At 51.1% G+C, this 18810-nt stretch overlaps 1 protein-coding gene across 3 annotated transcripts in view; it reads left to right on the forward strand.

Annotated features, from left to right (window-relative positions):
• The window catches only part of LOC142558054 (choline transporter-like protein 1), a 129086-nt gene that overhangs the window by 62336 nt on the left and 47940 nt on the right, over positions 1-18810 (forward strand). For 2 of the 3 annotated variants that reach the window (XM_075670216.1, XM_075670213.1), the window contains exons 3-4: positions 9470-9618; positions 17809-17865. In XM_075670216.1, coding sequence (XP_075526331.1) covers positions 9470-9618; positions 17809-17865 — 206 coding nt within the window. The remainder of the gene's footprint in view (positions 1-9469; positions 9619-17808; positions 17866-18810) is intronic. The other variant, XM_075670214.1, reaches the window with a different exon arrangement.

The following is an 18810-nucleotide window of genomic DNA, read 5'->3' on the forward strand; positions in this document are numbered from 1 at the left end:
TTAGTTTTGTATGCTTCAGGCGCCAAGCCGGCGGACAAAGACTCTTAACTGCATGCACCTCGACTGCCACGCGCGGCAGCGATCTGGTTTGGGATCATCTCGAGAGGAGGCACCAACTCGATTCTGTATACGTTGTAATTCATGAAATTCCGGATTCACGTGTTTTGGGGATTGCCAAGGGCCGCATAAAAGTTGCCGATGATGATCAGAGGCATCTTGTCTCTGTCGTTCCTGTCTCTACCCGCCTCTGTCGTCGACGCAACGCCTTTATTGGTGTGCTCTGCAACCCGCTACACTTGCTGGTTAGTAACCACAGCCAAAGCTTCGTCCGATCATCTGGAAACGCCTTTTTTTACTTTTTCTTTGTCTGCTCGGACTCTCATGGAGAATTACCTTTGAACAATGAAAGGCGACAGAAAACAGAAAAACGCGTAACTACACAACCCCGATGTAACCTCTCCTCATTTACTGGCTCTTTGATATGTTCCTTTGCATGTTCATTAATACACTGGCCAGTTTGTTATTTGACCGCACCAAACGGTAGGCACAAGCTTTAGGCCACATCATGATCACATTCAATGTTTTTTGTCCAATATATTACTCTACACTCCAGGTTTGTTCTTCGCTCGCTGGCACATCGAATATGCCTTCAGGGGGCAGCGCAAACTACTTTCATAGCTTGGCATTTGAAATCTTCATTTAACTGAGGCTCAGTTTCATGAACGTACGCAGCCATTGCAGTCGCTTACACTAAGTGTAGATGTTCGTCGGCCCGTGCACTTGCGTTTCCTTTAAAAGCGTTGGCCGCTAGCTCGTTGCTCAGTCGTCGTCATACAGCCGTTGTGAAACCATGCCATTATCCACAATTTTCAGTCATGCTATAAGGAATTCTAGCTTTTGACCAGCCTCACCATGTTTGCATGCCTTTACAGCAATCTGCTCTTCTGTAATATCAGACCTCTCCTTCAGCAAACATTGCTATTAAGAAAGGGGACGGTCCATTCTCTTGTTGCCATGGTGGCCTCGATAATATAAAACAGTTGTTTATCGCACAAAATTCCTCGGTTGCCCGGGCGTCTAAATCTGAACGATAAGACTTGCATGTGAGAATGCATATAAGCGTGACTTCTTTTTAATCATTGCTCTACGAGTCTAGACACTTTCCTGCGGACAAGCAAGCAGCCGGGTGGGCGGTATATCTCTTTTTTTACAGCGAAGCTGTGAATGACGAGCCGATTCGTCCGTCCGTCTGTCGCCTGTACGCCGGATACCCCTCCGGCGGAAGCCCATGCGGATGCACGAAAAAAGAGAGAGGCGCGCGATTGGCTGCGCCAGTATTGACGTCATTGTACTCCGTCGCAGCCGAGCGCGCGCGCAGGAACTTCTCTCCTGCTCCGAAATGGGTAGGCCGCGCGTTATGCGTACTCCTTAGGAGCAGGCAGCTTTCGATCAGTAGCGCCGCGTGCGAAACCGGGAACGAGCTCGTCTACACCGTGCCGATGCAGCGGCCCAGGCACGAGAAGAGGCTCGTGCAGCCGAGCACAAGCCGCAACTGCGTGCCGAAAATCCAGCAGCCTACCAAGCCGTCGTTGAACACCGGTGCTGCTCGTTTCTGCTTTGCTGGTTAACCATCTGTACGGAGTGCCTGGTGTTGCGTTTCGCCTGCGACACGTGGTTTTGCCGGCGCGACTGCGGCGGGGCGGCAGACATTTTGGCCCGATCGTCGTCGCCGCAACACTCATCGGCAGGTGTTTCCAGGCGCGACTGCGGCGATGCGACCGCAAAAGATCACCCTCTCATTCCAGTCATTGTGCCCGAAACAGGCGATGCCAAAGCAGGGACCATCCTCTCATTCCAGTCATTGTGCCCGAAACAGGCGATGCCAAAGCAGGGACCATCCTCTCATTACAGTCATTGTGCCCGACCGGCAGCGCTACAACAGGGTGCTACGAGATCGTGCTCGACAGGGTGCTACGAGATCGTGCTCGTCATGGTGCTACGGCATCGCTACGACAGTGTGCGTCACCATTAGCCCATTGTACATTCACGTGCTCGTCTTTTGAGGGGTTCCTTCTTGCCCTCAACTGCGAGAGTATAAAAACAGCTGCCCCCGGACGCAAAAAGGAGGGCTCCGATTTCTTCTGTTGAGTGAAGTGCTCTCCCGTCTCTCTACTTCGGTCAAACCTGACCGCCAACTCTTTGCGATGTTAAAATAAACAAGTTGTTTCGTTGTTACCAGTCAACTCTTGCTTTGCCGGGACCTTCGGATGCTTCCAGTTGTACCCCAGGCCGCCAGGCCAACGCTACCCTTGGGGCTTGCGACCCAGGTACAACCACGGGCGTCAGCGCCGAGTTCCCAACAGATCGTACCAGCAGTCCGATCCCAAACATCTGGTTGGCAGCGGTGAGATCGCCTCCGACTTCAAACAACTGTCTGCCAGCGGTGAGATCGCGACAACGGAGGCCAGCAGCGAAGAGATGCAGTTGACTGTATGCTGAGCAGCTCAACGACGATCCGGGAGCAGTGCAACGAGCCCTGTGTGATGACTGGTTGCCTGCAGCGGAACGACTGCGCTGGACTCTTGGCTGCGAGGTTTGGTGAGTGCGGGACTTTCTTCTTCTGAGCTTTGCCAGGCTTTTGTTAGTGTCAGAAACAGAGCTGGTAATTGTGGTTGTCGTTGCTGCCGGGTTAGTTTGCGGCAAGACAATAGTAAGCAGTAGAGAAAGCAGCATTCAGAGCAGCCATGGATTTGAAGTCGTTGCGCAAACCGAAATTGTTGGAGCTTGCAAGAGAGTTGGGTCTGGATGTCTCAGACAAACTAAGAAAACCAGAACTGATAAAGGCTATTCTTGAGTTAGAGGCTGAGGATGACGAGCTGTCGGAATGCCTTGAGACCATTGAAGAGAGAGAGACTGCAAAAAGACAGGAGCGCGAACTTAAAGAGCAAAAAGAAAAAGAAGAGCGCGAACGTAAAGAACAGAAAGAGCGAGAGCAACAAGAGAAAAAAGAAGAGCGTGACCGTCAACACGCTTTGGAAATGAAGCGTCTCGAGATAGAGATGGAACGCGCTCGTAATGGAAGTCAGGCACACGGTGCAGGAGAACGAGTATTGTTCAAAATGACTGACCTGATGCGGCCGTTTAAGCTTGGAGAGGACATTGGTTTGTTCCTGGTTAACTTTGAGCGAACGTGCGAGAAGCAGGGGTTCTCTCGAGAAACGTGGCCACAGCGCTTGCTCACTTTGTTACCCGGCGAGGCGGCCGACGTAGTCGCTCGCTTGGATAGAGAGGAAGCAGAGGATTTCGACAAAGTAAAATCGAGTCTGCTAAAAAAGTACCGGCTGTCTGCGGAGGCGTTCCGTCGGAAGTTTCGGGAAAATGAGAAAGGCAAAAGTGAGTCATATACAGAGTTTGCGTATAGGCTTATGTCGAACATGCAGGAGTGGCTCAAAGAAGAGAAAGCGTTTGGTGACCACGATAAAGTTCTGCAGTGTTTCGGGCTAGAACAGTTTTATAGTCGGTTACCGGAGAACGTGCGATACTGGGTCTTGGATAGGCCAGACGTTTGTACGGTGGCTAAAGCCGCTGAGCTAGCCGAGGAGTTTGTGACGCGTCGGGCTCGCGGAGCTAAGGACGGTCAAAAGGGTGAATTTGGCTCGAAGTTTGAGAGGCCGAAGTTCACACCCATGAGAGCAAAGGGGAACACGCGTAGTGCGGATGCGAGTGGAAGCAGTGCGACCGAACCTAAGGAGACGGCGGCAGCCGAAGCCGAACGCAGAAAGCGGTTCGAGATGAGGCAAGCGCGCGTTTGTTATACGTGCCAGAAGCCGGGTCACTTTTCGGCGCAGTGTCCGGAAACAACACCAAAAGTTGTTTTTTTTTCAATAGGCAGCACTGACGAGAACATGAAGCTTCTCGAGCCTTACATGCGAGACCTCCTCGTGAACGGGAAAGAGTGCCGAGTGCTTCGCGATTCCGCAGCAACGATGGATGTAGTTCACCCGTCTTACGTAGAACCCCATATGTTCACGGGCGAGTGCGCATGGATCAAGCAAGCCGTGGAAGCTCATAGCGTGTGTCTGCCGGTAGCAAAAGTGCTTATTGAAGGACCTTTCGGAGCGCTTGAGACGGAGGCGGCAGTGTCATCTATGCTGCCCCCCCAGTACCCGTACCTATTTTCAAACAGGTCCGATCACCTCCTGCGCGAGAAGGGGCTTTTGTTTGGTGAAGCTAGTGTTCAGGCCTTAACCAGATCGAAGGTTCGGGAGCTCGCTGCAAAGGCGGTAGTTGCGGGGCCGACGTTATCAAACAACGAAAAAGGGTCAGAGGCGCAGCAAGCTGATATTCAGAGCACGCCCGAACTGAATAAAATTGAGTCTGTAGCGTTGAAGGCGCCAGATACTGGAGAGGAAAATCCCGATTCGGGAAAGTTAGAAGAGCTATCTACTGATTTGCTCATCGCGCCTACGTCAGACGGACTTGATAGGTTGCTAAAAGTCAGCCGGTCGGCTTTGATAGCCGAGCAAAAAAAGGATGGCAGCCTGGAAAACGTGCGCTGCAATGTCAAAGAAGGTATCGCCAGGAAAACTGCGCGTTTTGTGGAAAGAGGTGGAGTCCTGTACCGGAAGTATCTAGACCGAAGAGGAGTGGAGTTCGATCAGCTGATCGTGCCTCAATGCTATCGTCAGGATCTGTTGCGCTTGTCGCATGGGGGTTCGTGGTCCGGACACCTAGGAGTTAAGAAAACTAAGGACCGTCTCTTGCAAGAGTACTATTGGCCAGGGTGTTTTCGGGACGCAGACCATTTCGTGAGGACATGTGACACTTGTCAGCGGGTGGGCAAACCAGGGGACAAATCGAGGGCGCCGTTGAAATTGGTACCTATCATTACGGAGCCTTTTAGACGGCTCATTATTGATACTGTGGGACCTCTGCCGGTAACAGCCACGGGGTACAGACACATTTTGACTGTGATCTGCCCAGCGACAAAGTTCCCTGAAGCAGTGCCGCTTAAAGAACTCAGCTCAGTTGAGATAGTTAATGCACTACTGTCCATATTTGCGCGAGTTGGTTTTCCTGCGGAAATCCAATCAGATCAGGGCACAGTGTTTACTAGCGCTTTGACGACAACTTTTCTCGAAAGGTGTGGGGTAAAGCTGTTACACAGCTCAGTGTACCACCCACAGTCGAATTCCGTTGAGAAGCTCCACTCCGTCATGAAGCGCGTGTTGAGAGCGTTGTGTTTTGAACATCGAACTGACTGGGAGCTGTGTCTGCCTGGGGTGATGTTTGCTTTAAGGACCGCGCCGCATGCGGCTACGGGGTTTTCGCCAGCTGAACTGGTGTACGGTCGCTCGCTTCGATCTCCGCTTCGCATGCTTCGAGAATCGTGGGAAGGTAGGGGCGACGACCCAGTCGTGGTGGAGTACGTGCTTAAGCTCCTCGAACGCTTAAGAAGGGCACAGGAGTTGTCAGGTGAAGCAATGACAAAGGCCCAGCAGAGGGCCAAGGTTTATTATGATCGGACAGCCAGGGCCCGTCGTTTTGAGGTTGGCGATGAGGTCATGATATTGCGCACATCGCTAAACAACAAACTAGACGTGCAGTGGGTGGGCCCAGCGCGAATTGTTCAGAAACTGTCGGACGTTAACTACGTGGTAAGTCTGCCAGGAAAGCGGAAAGCACAGCAAGTTTACCACTGTAATCTGCTCAAACCTTATAGACAAAGGGAAGCAGTGGTGTGCATGATGGTAAACGTTCCTGAAGAGCTTCCGGTCGAGCTTCCGGGACTAGGCTCAGTGACGAACAGGGAAGACACCGGTCAAGTCATTAGTGACCTTATCAGTAAAGCACCGCTGTCGCCTGAGCAGAAAACCGAACTACACCAGCTATTACAAGAGTTTCAAGGTCTGTTCTCTGAGAGGCCTGGTAGGACTTCGGTACTTACTCATGATATAGAACTTACCTCCCCAGAGCCAGTACGATCCAAGGCGTATCGGGTGTCACCCCGCCAGAGCGATATTATGGAGGCTGAGGTAAAGAAAATGCTACAGCTCGGTGTTATTGAGGCAGGTGAAAGTGATTATACTCCCCTTTGATTTTAGTTGAGGTACCGGGCAAGGAACCTCGTCCTTGCGTCGACTACCGCAGGCTTAATTCCATCACTAAGGATCAAATTTATCCGATCCCTAACATCGAGGAGCGCCTTGAGAAAGTTAGTAGCGCTCAGTTTATTTCCACCCTAGATCTTGTCAGGGGTTATTGGCAGGTTCCACTTACAGAAGAGGCTAGTAGGTATGCGGCGTTCATTTCACCAATGGGAACATTCCGTCCTAAAGTGTTGAGTTTTGGTTTGAAGAACGCGCCATACTGTTTTTCAAGTCTCATGGATAAAGTGTTGCGGGGACAGCAAGAATTCGCTTTACCGTATCTAGACGACGTAGCGATATTCTCCGCATCCTGGTCTGAGCATATGACACACTTGCGGGCAGTGCTAACCCGCCTGCGCGAAGCAGGCTTGACAGTAAAGGCTCCTAAGTGCCAGCTAGCACAGGCCGAGGTTGTCTACCTCGGTCACGTGATTGGTCAGGGTCGTCGCCGCCCCTCTGAAATAAAAGTAGCCGCTGTGCGAGACTTTCCGCAACCGCGCACAAAGACCGATATTCGGTCGTTCTTAGGTGTCGCCGGCTACTATCAGAGGTACATCCCTAGGTACTCTGATATCGCGGCTCCCCTGACGGATGCTCTAAGAAAGACAGAGCCTCAAACAGTCGTCTGGGACGAGACAAAGGAAAGAGCTTTTAGCGCCCTAAAGAGTGCCCTAACAAGCCAGCCTGTGCTACGATCGCCAGACTATACAAAAGGGTTCATTGTTCAGTGCGATGCTAGTGAGCGAGGCATGGGCGTTGTACTGTGCCAACGGGAAAATGGAGAAGTAGAACACCCCGTCCTGTATGCTAGTCGTAAGCTGACCAGTCGTGAGCAGGCGTATAGCGCCACCGAGAAAGAGTGTGCGTGTCTCGTGTGGGCCGTTCAGAAATTGTCATGCTATCTAGCCGGCTCGAGGTTTATCATTGAGACGGATCACTGCCCTCTCCAATGGCTGCAGACCATCTCTCCCAAGAATGGCCGCCTCCTGCGCTGGAGCCTCGCTTTACAACAATATTCCTTTGAGGTGCGTTACAAAAAGGGGAGTCTCAACGGTAACGCCGATGGCTTAAGTCGAAGCCCCTAACGTAGGAATCAGCCTCAAAATTGTTTGTTACTGATGTTTTTTTTCCTGAGGCAGGATTTTTTTAACATATTGCTTTTGTTTAGTGTTTCAAAGTGATGATATGCTTTCTAGTGCAAGTTTTCAATTTGTGGACGCGTTCTGAGTGATGCTAGACTACTGTAAGGAACTAGGCAGTGGTATAAAAAGGGGAAAGAGCCTGGCAGGGCTTAGTGAGGGTTGTGCCGTGCTTGCTGACTGAGCGGTTGAGTTTCAGCGTAGTTCTAACGCTTACCGGGAACGAGAACAAAAATGTGAACTCTCCCGAAGTCACTTTGCAGTGTCCCGTGCGAACCTGAACAAGAGAACGAGGCCTTCTCTGTGCGCTGCGCTCAAGAAACGTCGAGGGACGCCCGACTTCGGTTATGAGCATCATCGAGCGACATCCCTCCGGACAGCGGATGCAGTCCCCTGTCCATCGGGATCTCCTTCCCCCGGCGGGGCGGTCTGTTGCGTTTCGCCTGCGACACGTGGTTTTGCCGGCGCGACTGCGGCGGGGCGGCAGACATTTTGGCCCGATCGTCGTCGCCGCAACACTCATCGGCAGGTGTTTCCAGGCGCGACTGCGGCGATGCGACCGCAAAAGATCACCCTCTCATTCCAGTCATTGTGCCCGAAACAGGCGATGCCAAAGCAGGGACCATCCTCTCATTCCAGTCATTGTGCCCGAAACAGGCGATGCCAAAGCAGGGACCATCCTCTCATTACAGTCATTGTGCCCGACCGGCAGCGCTACAACAGGGTGCTACGAGATCGTGCTCGACAGGGTGCTACGAGATCGTGCTCGTCATGGTGCTACGGCATCGCTACGACAGTGTGCGTCACCATTAGCCCATTGTACATTCACGTGCTCGTCTTTTGAGGGGTTCCTTCTTGCCCTCAACTGCGAGAGTATAAAAACAGCTGCCCCCGGACGCAAAAAGGAGGGCTCCGATTTCTTCTGTTGAGTGAAGTGCTCTCCCGTCTCTCTACTTCGGTCAAACCTGACCGCCAACTCTTTGCGATGTTAAAATAAACAAGTTGTTTCGTTGTTACCAGTCGACTCTTGCTTTGCCGGGACCTTCGGATGCTTCCAGTTGTACCCCAGGCCGCCAGGCCAACGCTACCCTTGGGGCTTGCGACCCAGGTACAACCACGGGCGTCAGCGCCGAGTTCCCAACAGATCGTACCAGCAGTCCGATCCAAACACTGGACGGTGATCTCGACGTTTTCATTTGGTGATACCGGCGATAGTGCAGTCTAAAATTATGTGCCAATTGGAGGACTGAGTATGTGCAATGGATGTGTGCAGTGGGGCTACTGGGTATGTGCTCCTAGCGCCAGTGGATATGGGCCGCAGCTTAACTTTCAATTTTTGCCATTAGAAGCCACATGTCCCACTTATTAAAATATAAAAGCGACAACCTACTAGGTCCTCATAAAGGGCAGCTACACATTAAAACACTATTCATATAAGCGTTCTCAACTCATAAATGCTTCGCATTAGGCAGACGTAAACTACATTTGGCGCTGCTTTTTTACATCACATACTTCGCGCAAACTTGACGATTCATGTTGCTCTATAAATGAGAAAATATCCAATATTTGATAAGACATTCGGCACTTGATTTTTTAAACATAATTATTAGATTGATTTAGAAATCGCACTATTCCGATACTCCCTTACATAATGGAATTGTGTGTATACACGACTCACTCATAGTGCAATAAAAACCTTTCATGTTGCTTTTGACAATATTGTTCAAGTACGAAAATGGAAGGTATGGTTGGTCTAGTACGTGAAGGCACATGTTGCACAAAGTAAGTGCCCCTTGCTATCCAGGCTAAATGTGATTTTCTTACTTGCCAGAGGAAGCAGGGGTAATGGCAAAAGCGAAGAAGCCATGCAACCAAACCTGGCCACAGATGGAGACTAAGAAGCAAACCGCAGGGAAGCCGCCCTAGGTACCCTCTCCGTCACACCAAAAAATAAACATAATCATGCAGTGAAGGCCAGTTTATCACAACTAGACGTCTGCGTTTACGGCACGCAGCAGTGATTCTTGCTGACTGAAACAATGTGGCATGCTCATCAAGAGCTAATACGCACGCCTTTAGACGTCGAACTCGCGAGGGCAAGTCGACATTTAGGAGAAATGAGGACTTAAATGTACAATGCGTGACCGCCGATGATGGTGACAGGTCTGCGTCGCAACGCAGGTGTGCGTCGCGATAGCTGCTGCTTCTCGCCGGGACTACGTGGGTCTGCTGTATCATGCGGACAGCTACGGCAACCTGTGCGGCCTAGACAACTGGAACCGAAAGCTTATCGGCGTGCCGCTATCTGGCCAGGACATGCGTGGAAAGACGTAAGTGAACCCCTGCTAAACGAACCCGAGCTGGGGCCCTACCACTAAATTTGCTACCAGGTTGTGTTCGTTAACTTTCTTTTTACTTTTTATTGTATTGCCTGATGAAGCGTGTATGCAACCGCAAGCTCCTGTTATTGTCGTTTCAGCGTTTCCTTCAGTGAGATGTAAAAATGCAAGAGTGTGTGCGTATGCTTGTCAACATTTAAAGATATGTAGGGAGCTCGGTTTAGTGGAGGCAAGGAACGCACAATTTGGCAGCTTGAGAACGGAGAGTCGACTGGCTTTATTCAAAAGTTAAAGCAACTTTTCCGCCTGACAGTGATGGCGCACCAGTCGGGCAGCCGCTTCAGTTCGACCAAGGGGAAATGACCCCCATGGCGAATCAAACGGGATTTCCGAAGCAATAAGCTGACACCCACTCTGGGGAAAATGAAGTGACGGACGATTGCTATAAGGGCTCCCCCTTCCTGCCCCCCCTCCCCTAAAATGCAGGAGGCTTAGGTCTGAAGTGCTGAAGGAACGAAGAGTTAATGTTTAAGATAGGCTGGCTTCACGTGATCGCACGACACTGTCTGTTCTTTGCTGCGAATGTCAATCTTCTAGGTTTTCTCCGAACGCGAAACCACAGGAAAGGGCCCTTCATAAGAAGGAGTCAATGGTGGCTTGATAGAGTCGCGTCGCAGGAAGAAGTGCGTGGTTGTGTCCATTGTCGCGAAAGTAAACACAGGATGCCCGCAGGCTAGACGCGCGGGTTTTTAGTCCAAACTGGCCCAGCCAGGAATGTTGCCTGAGTGTGGCGCGGTAGATGGCGGAGTGCCTTGTTGGGTTTCGAAAAACTGGCCTGGAATGCGGATTGATGAGCCATAGAGCTTCTTGGCTGCGCTGACTCCGAGGTAATCGTTGATTGTTCTTCGCAGCCCCAGTAGTACTAGGGGTAGCCTTTCCACCCAGTGCTATCTGTCGAGCATGGCGGTCTATGACACCTCCAGTTCTCGCTGGAGACGCTCGACCATGCCATTGTTCTGCGGGTGGTAAGCCGTGGTGTTGTGCAGGTGCGTGCCGAGCACTCTGGCCAGGGCAGAAAGAAGCGAGCTAATTGCCAGCCTCGATCAGTAGTTATGCGTAAAGGGCAACCGTACCGCGACACCCACGTAGCAACAAATGCTTCCGCCACTGTTCGGGCAGTGATGTGTTGTAGATGAGTATTTGAGTACTGGCGGACACACCTGACGAGGACCCGCCGTGGTTGCTCAGTGGCTATGGTGTTGGGCTGCTGAGCACGAGGTCGCGGGATCGAATCCCGGCCACGGCGGCCGCATTTCGATGGGGGCGAAATGCGAAAACACCCGTGTGCTTAGATTTAGGTGCACGTTAAAGAACCCCAGGTGGTCAAAATTTCCGAAGTCCTCCACTACGGCGTGCCTCATAATCAGAAAGTGGTTTTGGCACGTAAAACCCCAAATATTATATTATTATTATTACACCTGACGAGGTACCTGAAGCCTTGGCGGGGAGGAAGAGGTACCACCATGTCTAAATGCACCTGATCGAAACGGCCCTGCGGTGGTCCAAACGGCTGCACTGTTGAACGCGTGTGCCGGGTAACTTTCACAGCTTGAGAGGCTTGGCAGCTTCTTGCCGAGCTTCGAACATCTTTGTTGTTCCCTGGCCAGACGAAAGGGTTTGTGATAAGCCCCTGCGTCGCTCTGACGCCGGGATGGCTTAGCCCACGTAGTGAACCGAATATTGGCCGCCGAAACTGATGGGCGACGAACAGACGAAAACCTGCCTGCGATGTGTCGCACGTGACCAATGTTGTTGTGTAACGAAGCGGCACTTCGGAAAGCTGGAGCAACAAGCCTTTTTCCCGCAATTGGCGCCGCTCGACGACGTTTAGCGGGTCCAGGTCCAGGCACAGCGTCGATGTATGACAATGCGTCAGCTGCCTGAATTTTGGTCCCAAAGACATGGCCGATGTCCGGAGAAAATTCAGAGATAAAGGAAAGCTGCCGAAGCTCAAGTTATGAGTACGAGGAACTGTTCTTGAAAACGAAGGTGAACGGCTTGTGGTCGGTCAGTGTAAAGCTACAGCCTTCAACAAAAAAAAAGACGGAAATTCTTGACAGCGCAACAGATGGCCAACATTTCCCTCCTGAAGGTGCCGTATCGAGTTGCTGTAGGTCTGAGGCGCTGTGAGAAGAAGCCCGGTGGCCTGCAGTCTGTGCCATCGTGTTGCTACAGTATTGCACCCACTGCCGTGGTCGACGCGTCTACCATAACGCATGTTGGCGTGTCGGCCAACGTATGAATCAGCAACACTGTGGTCGCCAACCGCGTTTGGCTTCCCGGAAGGAGTGTTGGTGCTCCGAGGACAAGAGCTAGGTAGGCCTTTTTTTCGAGTCGCGATGCAGCAGATCGGTATGTGGCTGAAGAACTTGCGCACAGGATGGTATAGGCGCCTGTGAAACTTTTGGAAGGAGGATGAAGAGGGTAAGTCCTAGATTGCCGCACCCGTGATTCCAGCGGCTTGATGCCTTTGGGTCAAATGAAATGACCGAAAAAATCGAGGGCTTCAACTTCCAAAAGGCATTTTTGGGCCTTTAGGACCAGGTGGTGTTTATCCCGTCACTCAATTAGAAGGCGAAGGCGTTCTTTGTGCTCTTTGTTTGTGTGACTTGCGGCAAGAATGTCATCGAGGTGGCCATAATTTAACGGGAGTCCACGCATAACTTCCTCCCTGAACCTTCGAAAAGATTACGCCGCATTTTTTAAACCATAAGTCATACGGACAAACTCAAATAGGCCCAATAGTGATTGCTGTAATCGGGATATTGCTGGGTTCGACAGAAATTTCGTAGTACGCGCTCATCAAATCGATCTTTCCGTATATTTTCGTTGCTGTGAGGCGAGCGCCGAAGTCATGTATGTGGGGAAGGGGATATTGATCAGGAGTAGTGGCGGTATTCAAAGCTCGGTAATCACCACAAGGCCGTCAGTCACTACTGTCCTGCTTTGGAACAAGATGGAGAGGTGAATACCCATTGCTGGAGGAAGGGTGAATAACGCCGAGCTTAGTCACGTGTTCGAACTCATGGCGGGCAACTTCCAACCTTCGTCCAGCGACCCTCCGTGGCCAGGCGGCGACAGGTGGAAGGGTCGTGGTGATACTGTGCGTCACTTTGTGTTTCAAGGGCTGCGCATTGTTTCGGGGCTAGTGAGTTGCGGGTGCTGAGCAAGCATCTTGTCGTACGTTGAGATCGGCACATGAGACACTTCATTATGCCTGCGCTTATTTACTCACTTATTTTCATATGTTATTCAGTTTTGATTAGTTCTTCTGTTCGTTACTTCCTATTCTTGCAAACTCCCTCTATTTGCATGCATTCTTTACTTGAATTTCGCCATTGATTCTGTTTGTTGTATTGTATGCCTGCATTTCATAATTGCTTCTGTTAATTTATATTTATGCATATTTTAACAAGAGGTCCTATCGCAGTGTACACACCATGGGACCTCTTTCTGTATACCTTTCTCCATACGTAACCCCCCCTCCCCCCAAGTAACATTCGATAAACTCAAACTCAAACGTAGGGATGCCCGGTGAGGTGAGGATGGACGGCAGCCCGAGTATGTCGAGGGATGTGACGTTACCCTTTTGGCGCTGATCGCGAACACTCAAATCTAGGTTGAAATGGCTGAGGAAGTCCGCTCCCATTATGGCAAAGCTGACGCTGGCGATCAGAAACACCCCTCTGTACAAGCGCCGGAGTCCGACGTCTTCTAGCGTTATTGACCGGAGACCATATGAGGCGATGGCAGTGTTGTTCACTGGGTGGAGTGTGGGTGTGGACTGTCCGCATTGGCAATCTGCAGCCATGGAGGGAACGATAGAGAGCTCGGCTCCGGCGCCGATGTGGAGGCGGATGCCGGTGATGCGGTCGACTACAAGTAGGCGGCTCGTTCGGGGGCCGATATCACATGCCACCGTTAGTGACAGGCCGGTGCATTTCTCGTCCACGCACTGGGCTGAGTGCAGTAACTTGCTTGTTCGCGGAAGCGACGGTGCCGACTGTCGCGTCTCAAGGTGCACTGCGAGACTGTGCAGCCGAATGGTAGCGTCGCAGTTCGTCGTAATGTTGCCATTCACCTTACCATGATCATGATCAGTGCAGCTTCAGTGCACTGGGAAGGTGTTCCACTGCTTCCTTCCGGCGCGAGAGTCGATTTTCTGGCTCTGAGACTGTCACAGCGACGATAGTTAGCTGTGCCGAAGACAAGAAGTCGCATTTGCGGTCAGCAAGTGCAACTAACTAGCCGGTGGAAACTCATCTCGTCTAAACCCACCAGTACCATGCGTACGGACGGTGGGAGGCGCTGCCAGAACAGCTCGCACAAACTGGAAGCTGGCTCTCGTTTGCAGCGTGCCCACTCGGTAACTGAGGCAACCGGTGCAGCAGTTGTGTCAATCATTGGTCACCGAGTTGCTCGGAGAAGAGCTGTTGGAGCCAACTCTATTGCGATGGCTCGAGGCGCTGCAGGACCGTACGTTTCAGGTCGTCGTATGCAGTGGCCGAAGTCGCACTCGCTAGCAAGTTGTCTATGGAATCGGCGATGACGGAGGGTAGCGTGGCGCGGACGCGTGGGTACCTTGCTGTCTGTGAGGGGATGCGCCGGATTTCAAACCGGGCCTGTACTTGCATAAACTGAAATCCGGGATTTTTGGGCCAAAAGCTGTGAAGCTGAAGCTCTGCTGTGGTGACAGGAAATATAATTGTGGCGTGGTCTCTGTCAGCAAGAGGAGTAGCGTCATCCACGGCTAATATTCGAAAGGAAAAGCGTTAATGTCCTGAGTCACTACTGCGCTGGAACTCGGTTTAGAGGAGGCAGGGAATACACGTTTTGACAGCTTGAGAACGGAGAGTCGACTGGCTTTATTCAAAAGTAAAAGCAGGTTTTCCGAGGCCAGTGGTGGCGCCCCAGTCGGGAAGTCGCTTCGGTGCGATCAGGGGGTAATGAAGCTCAAGGCGAGGCAAACTGGATTTCAGGCGCAAGGGGCAGTGATACAGTTCCAGCTTATTTCGACTGCAATAAATCAGTAATACTGCTTAACAAGTTGCAAGAACGAGGGGAACTACTTGATAAATGACTGACAAAATAGGTTCAGGAGGGGTTCATATACAGAGGTAGAGTAAGCTTTATGCAAGACAGCGTGCCATGTGCAAGACAGCGCCATGTGTTGGCATGTGTTGTGGGTGTGAGCTCTGGTGTGCTTGCGCCATGTCCATACCATAGACTACAGCGTTGCGCATTCTATACAATGCGGCCCTTCATAAGGACACACCGCGGTGTGTATAGTGTGGCGTAGACTTAAATGTGGACAGTTGTTTTGTTGTAGTTTCCGCTGTACAACTGTTTGCTCTCACCTGAGATCGTTGTGAGGCATCGGGGTTTCATATAGTGAATATCTGACGGTGAATTCATAGTAGCGGCATCGGCTTTGCAGACGGCTTCCTTACCCGCAGGAATATCACATGGTAAAAGAAATTAGGCCACTTATTTTGGTGGTTCACAAACACGTCGAAATATGTAATATGTAAGTTCACTTGCTATATATTTGTGGTTGAACAACCCGCCTACATGCACTGCAAATTCCGTGGGTGGTGCTGTCTAGCCCTGTCAGGATCAAGGCTGCGTTTAGCACACATACATCACCCAATAAAGTCTGTACGAGTGGACAGAAGCTACCGTAGCGAAATAAGTAAAGCGTAGCATGCGGCAGGGGATGGGGCTGACATGAGAAATAGATGGGACTAGAAAGGCATGGCACCACAGAAGGGAAGTACCTTTTTAGTGCGGTAGCATTCTTTGCCTACTTCAGCCATCTTTATCATATCCATCCATCCATCCATTCATCCCTCCATTCATCCATTCATCCCTCCATTCATCCATTCATCCCTCCATTCATCCGTCCATCCATTCATCCCTCCATCCATCCATCCATCCATCCATCCATCCGTCCATCCGTCCATCCGTCCATCCGTCCATCCGCCCGTCCGTCCATCCGCCCGTCCGTCCGTCCGTCCGTCCATCCATCCATCCATCCATCCATCCATCCATCCATCCATCCATCCATCCATCCATTCATTCATTCATTCATTCATTCATCCATCCATCCATCCATCCATCCATCCATCCATCCATCCATCCATCCATCCATCCATCCATCCATCCATCCATCCATCCATCCATCCATCCATCCATCCATCCATCCATTCTCTTAAGGAGACCCAGTGGCCCAAGTTGCCTATTAGCATGGGCCACAGGCTCTGCGCACCTGGTCGTGATGCTTTCGTGGTAGATCCATTTTCGTCAATTGAGGTACGTCATCTTACTCTCGTCATGCCGTCGTCATCACGCCTTCTACGCCGACCCAGTGGCCGAAGTTGTCCAAGAAGTGAGCCACTACGTATTTTGAGAGCACAACAAAAAGAAGCATAGCACTGGATCCGTGAAGCGACGGCGAATCGACTGACACCAAGATTCGAGGTGGGGCATGTATTTTCACAATTTTACGGGACTTTTTTGCTAATTCGTGCCCAGTTAAGCTTAGTAGAGCTAAGCTTAGAGAGGAATAGGGTCTTTGTTGGGCGTGGTAAGTCCACCTACCCACAGATATGGCGGGCACAAACATGGAAGATGAAGATTTTGCTGGTAATTAAGAAAACAATGCAGAGGACGACTTCGGTTGGCAAGTAGTGGCTGGCCGAAGATCACGAGCTACCGCAAAGCTGTGGATGAGGAGACTACATTGCCACGTAATCAGCGAGAGCATGGCGTCAAGGGAACCACCGTCGGTAGAACGGTTAAGAATCGGGTTATCAAAGCTTCGAGGACGCCTGAACTGCCTGAGGAGCACATAAATATCAATATACGACCTCGAGGAGGACTCAATTTGAACAAAGTGAGCACCACCGCGATTGGTTCCGCAGTCATCGAGGCATCCGGCCTAACTGAAGAGGAGGCTCGTGAAGATGTTTGCCCGAACTTCACTCAAAATATCATCGTAGTCAGCACACCTAAGCAAGAACATCCGGCGAAGTACGTTAGAATCAAAACCTTCAACATTATGGAAGCGGAATTCGATGTAAATGCATACGAAGCGGCACCACATGCCACGTGCAAAGGTGTCATCCAAAGAGGGGATATTAGAGACGCGCAAGCTCTGATAACAAGAAATGTCGTGCATGACTTGAACCCGCTTGCGCTGGCTGCCAAGTGCATCAATACGCCGGGATCGGCCATTGTACATTTAGATGGACTCAAAGTGCCCAATTTCGTCAGATATAGATCCCTACTAATGAGATGCTACCTTTACAGGAAGCAATCCCATGTCTGCTTCACCTGCGGAAGGGTCGGGCACCGCTACGATGTGTGCCCAACACCTGACTTTGTTCAGTGCAGGTCATGTTAAACTCGCCACCCAGGAGATGAACATGAGTGTAGCTAAGTGTAAATTTTGTGAAGGCGATCACCCTACCTGAGACAAGTTTTGCGAGCAAAGATTTCAAATTCCTTACGTCGTACGACTCCGTCGAAAAGAGCGCAACAGGACTCGCTCCTCCAAAAGAGCGCAGTCGGAGGCGCTGCAGCTGGCGCCCAGCCATCGCCCCGAGGACAGGGATCACTCACGCTCCAGGAGTCGCACCAGATTCAGGCATCGTTCACAATCCAGGGAGAGCAGCCGCTCCAAGTCAAGGGAAGCGGAGGTGCGCTTGGTGCAAAGGGGCTTAATCAAGGGGGGCTATACGTCGCCACCTGAAAAAGTGGCCACACAGGAGGCAGGCACTCACGCACTGAAATCAAACAAAACTGCTGTTAAACTACGAATGGTTTAAGCAGTAAGCTTTGGAAAGCGGATTTACTGCATAATTAGCAGATTAACTGGAGAGATGAGTGAGCAATGCTATAAGGAAGCAAGCATCTTACATTATTTGGATAGGCAATAAAGCGCACCAATAATACCAAGACAGCCTGTAAAAGAAAGTGAAAGAAAACTCCATAATTAAGTTGCGAACATTCGCCTCTTCTTCCCGTGCTAATAGAGTTGCTTTACAGCTGAGTACAGTGTGTTGCTTGAGCTGATGCCGATATATATAACTGTTTATTCTTTATTCCTTTCTTGGACAGGCTGCTCCAGAAATCTGAGTCTGCTTGGATATGCGTGGAAAAATGTGAAAAGGAAAAGTGAGTACGACACTGATGCACACATTCAGCACTGATGCGCGCTGCACGAGTTTTTACAGCAAAGCTGTATATGGCCAGCCCATTCGTCCGTCCGTCTGTCGCCTGTACGCCAAAAGCATACAGCAGTACTACTTCTGGCCCTCGTCACGTGCATAGCGAGTGCTGACGTTAGTGCTAGTAATGAGCGTACCTCAGTGTGGTCTGGAGAGAGCAGTGGCGGCCCCGCTACGTGGCGTTCGTTGTAAAGCATCAGGTGCCGGATACTCCAAACCATTATTATATGGACGCTTCAGGCGCACGTCGCCGTCGGCGTTGCCGTCAGGTTCCACATAAAGTCCAAGGGCGATAAAATCGTTGCCGCGCACCATGTGCTGTGTCTGGGGGTGAAAGCGTGCGCGGGTACTCGCGCACTGAAGCGAGGAAAGCGGGGGGGGGGGGGGAGCGCCATCTTCCGTTGCACTAAAGGATCCGGGGGAGGTTAGGGAAGGGGGGTGGGGAGTGCGTTGTACTGCGGGCGGCCCGGGTGGCCGCGCGGGCCCGCCGGAGCCGCGGATCTCGAAAGCCATCTGCGACGGCGACAGAGCCCACCCGTTCGGTGTGTTATCACGGCTTAGTTCGCGCTGATGGGAGACGCAGCATGAAAGTGAATTCGCTCGCTGCTGCGGCTACGTTTCCTCACTCCAGTGTTTTGACAGCGAGTTTCCGCGGTCAACGAGTGAGATATGTTCCTGTTTGCTTGTTCGAGCGTAAGAACATGCTTGCTAATTTAGTTAGTATGCCTAGGTTTACATGTTTGTACGGCCGATGAGACTATACTATCCTTACTTCGTATAGCTTTCCACGAATTTGCTATCACAATCAATGCTTCACCTTTCGGGCGAAACAGACTTTTCTGTGTTGTATACAGACAAACTCGTTGTAGTGATCTTTGTTGTTGAGGCGTCC

Source organism: Dermacentor variabilis, chromosome 9 (assembly GCF_050947875.1).
Source record: "Dermacentor variabilis isolate Ectoservices chromosome 9, ASM5094787v1, whole genome shotgun sequence".
Taxonomy (NCBI): Eukaryota; Metazoa; Arthropoda; class Arachnida; order Ixodida; family Ixodidae; genus Dermacentor; species Dermacentor variabilis.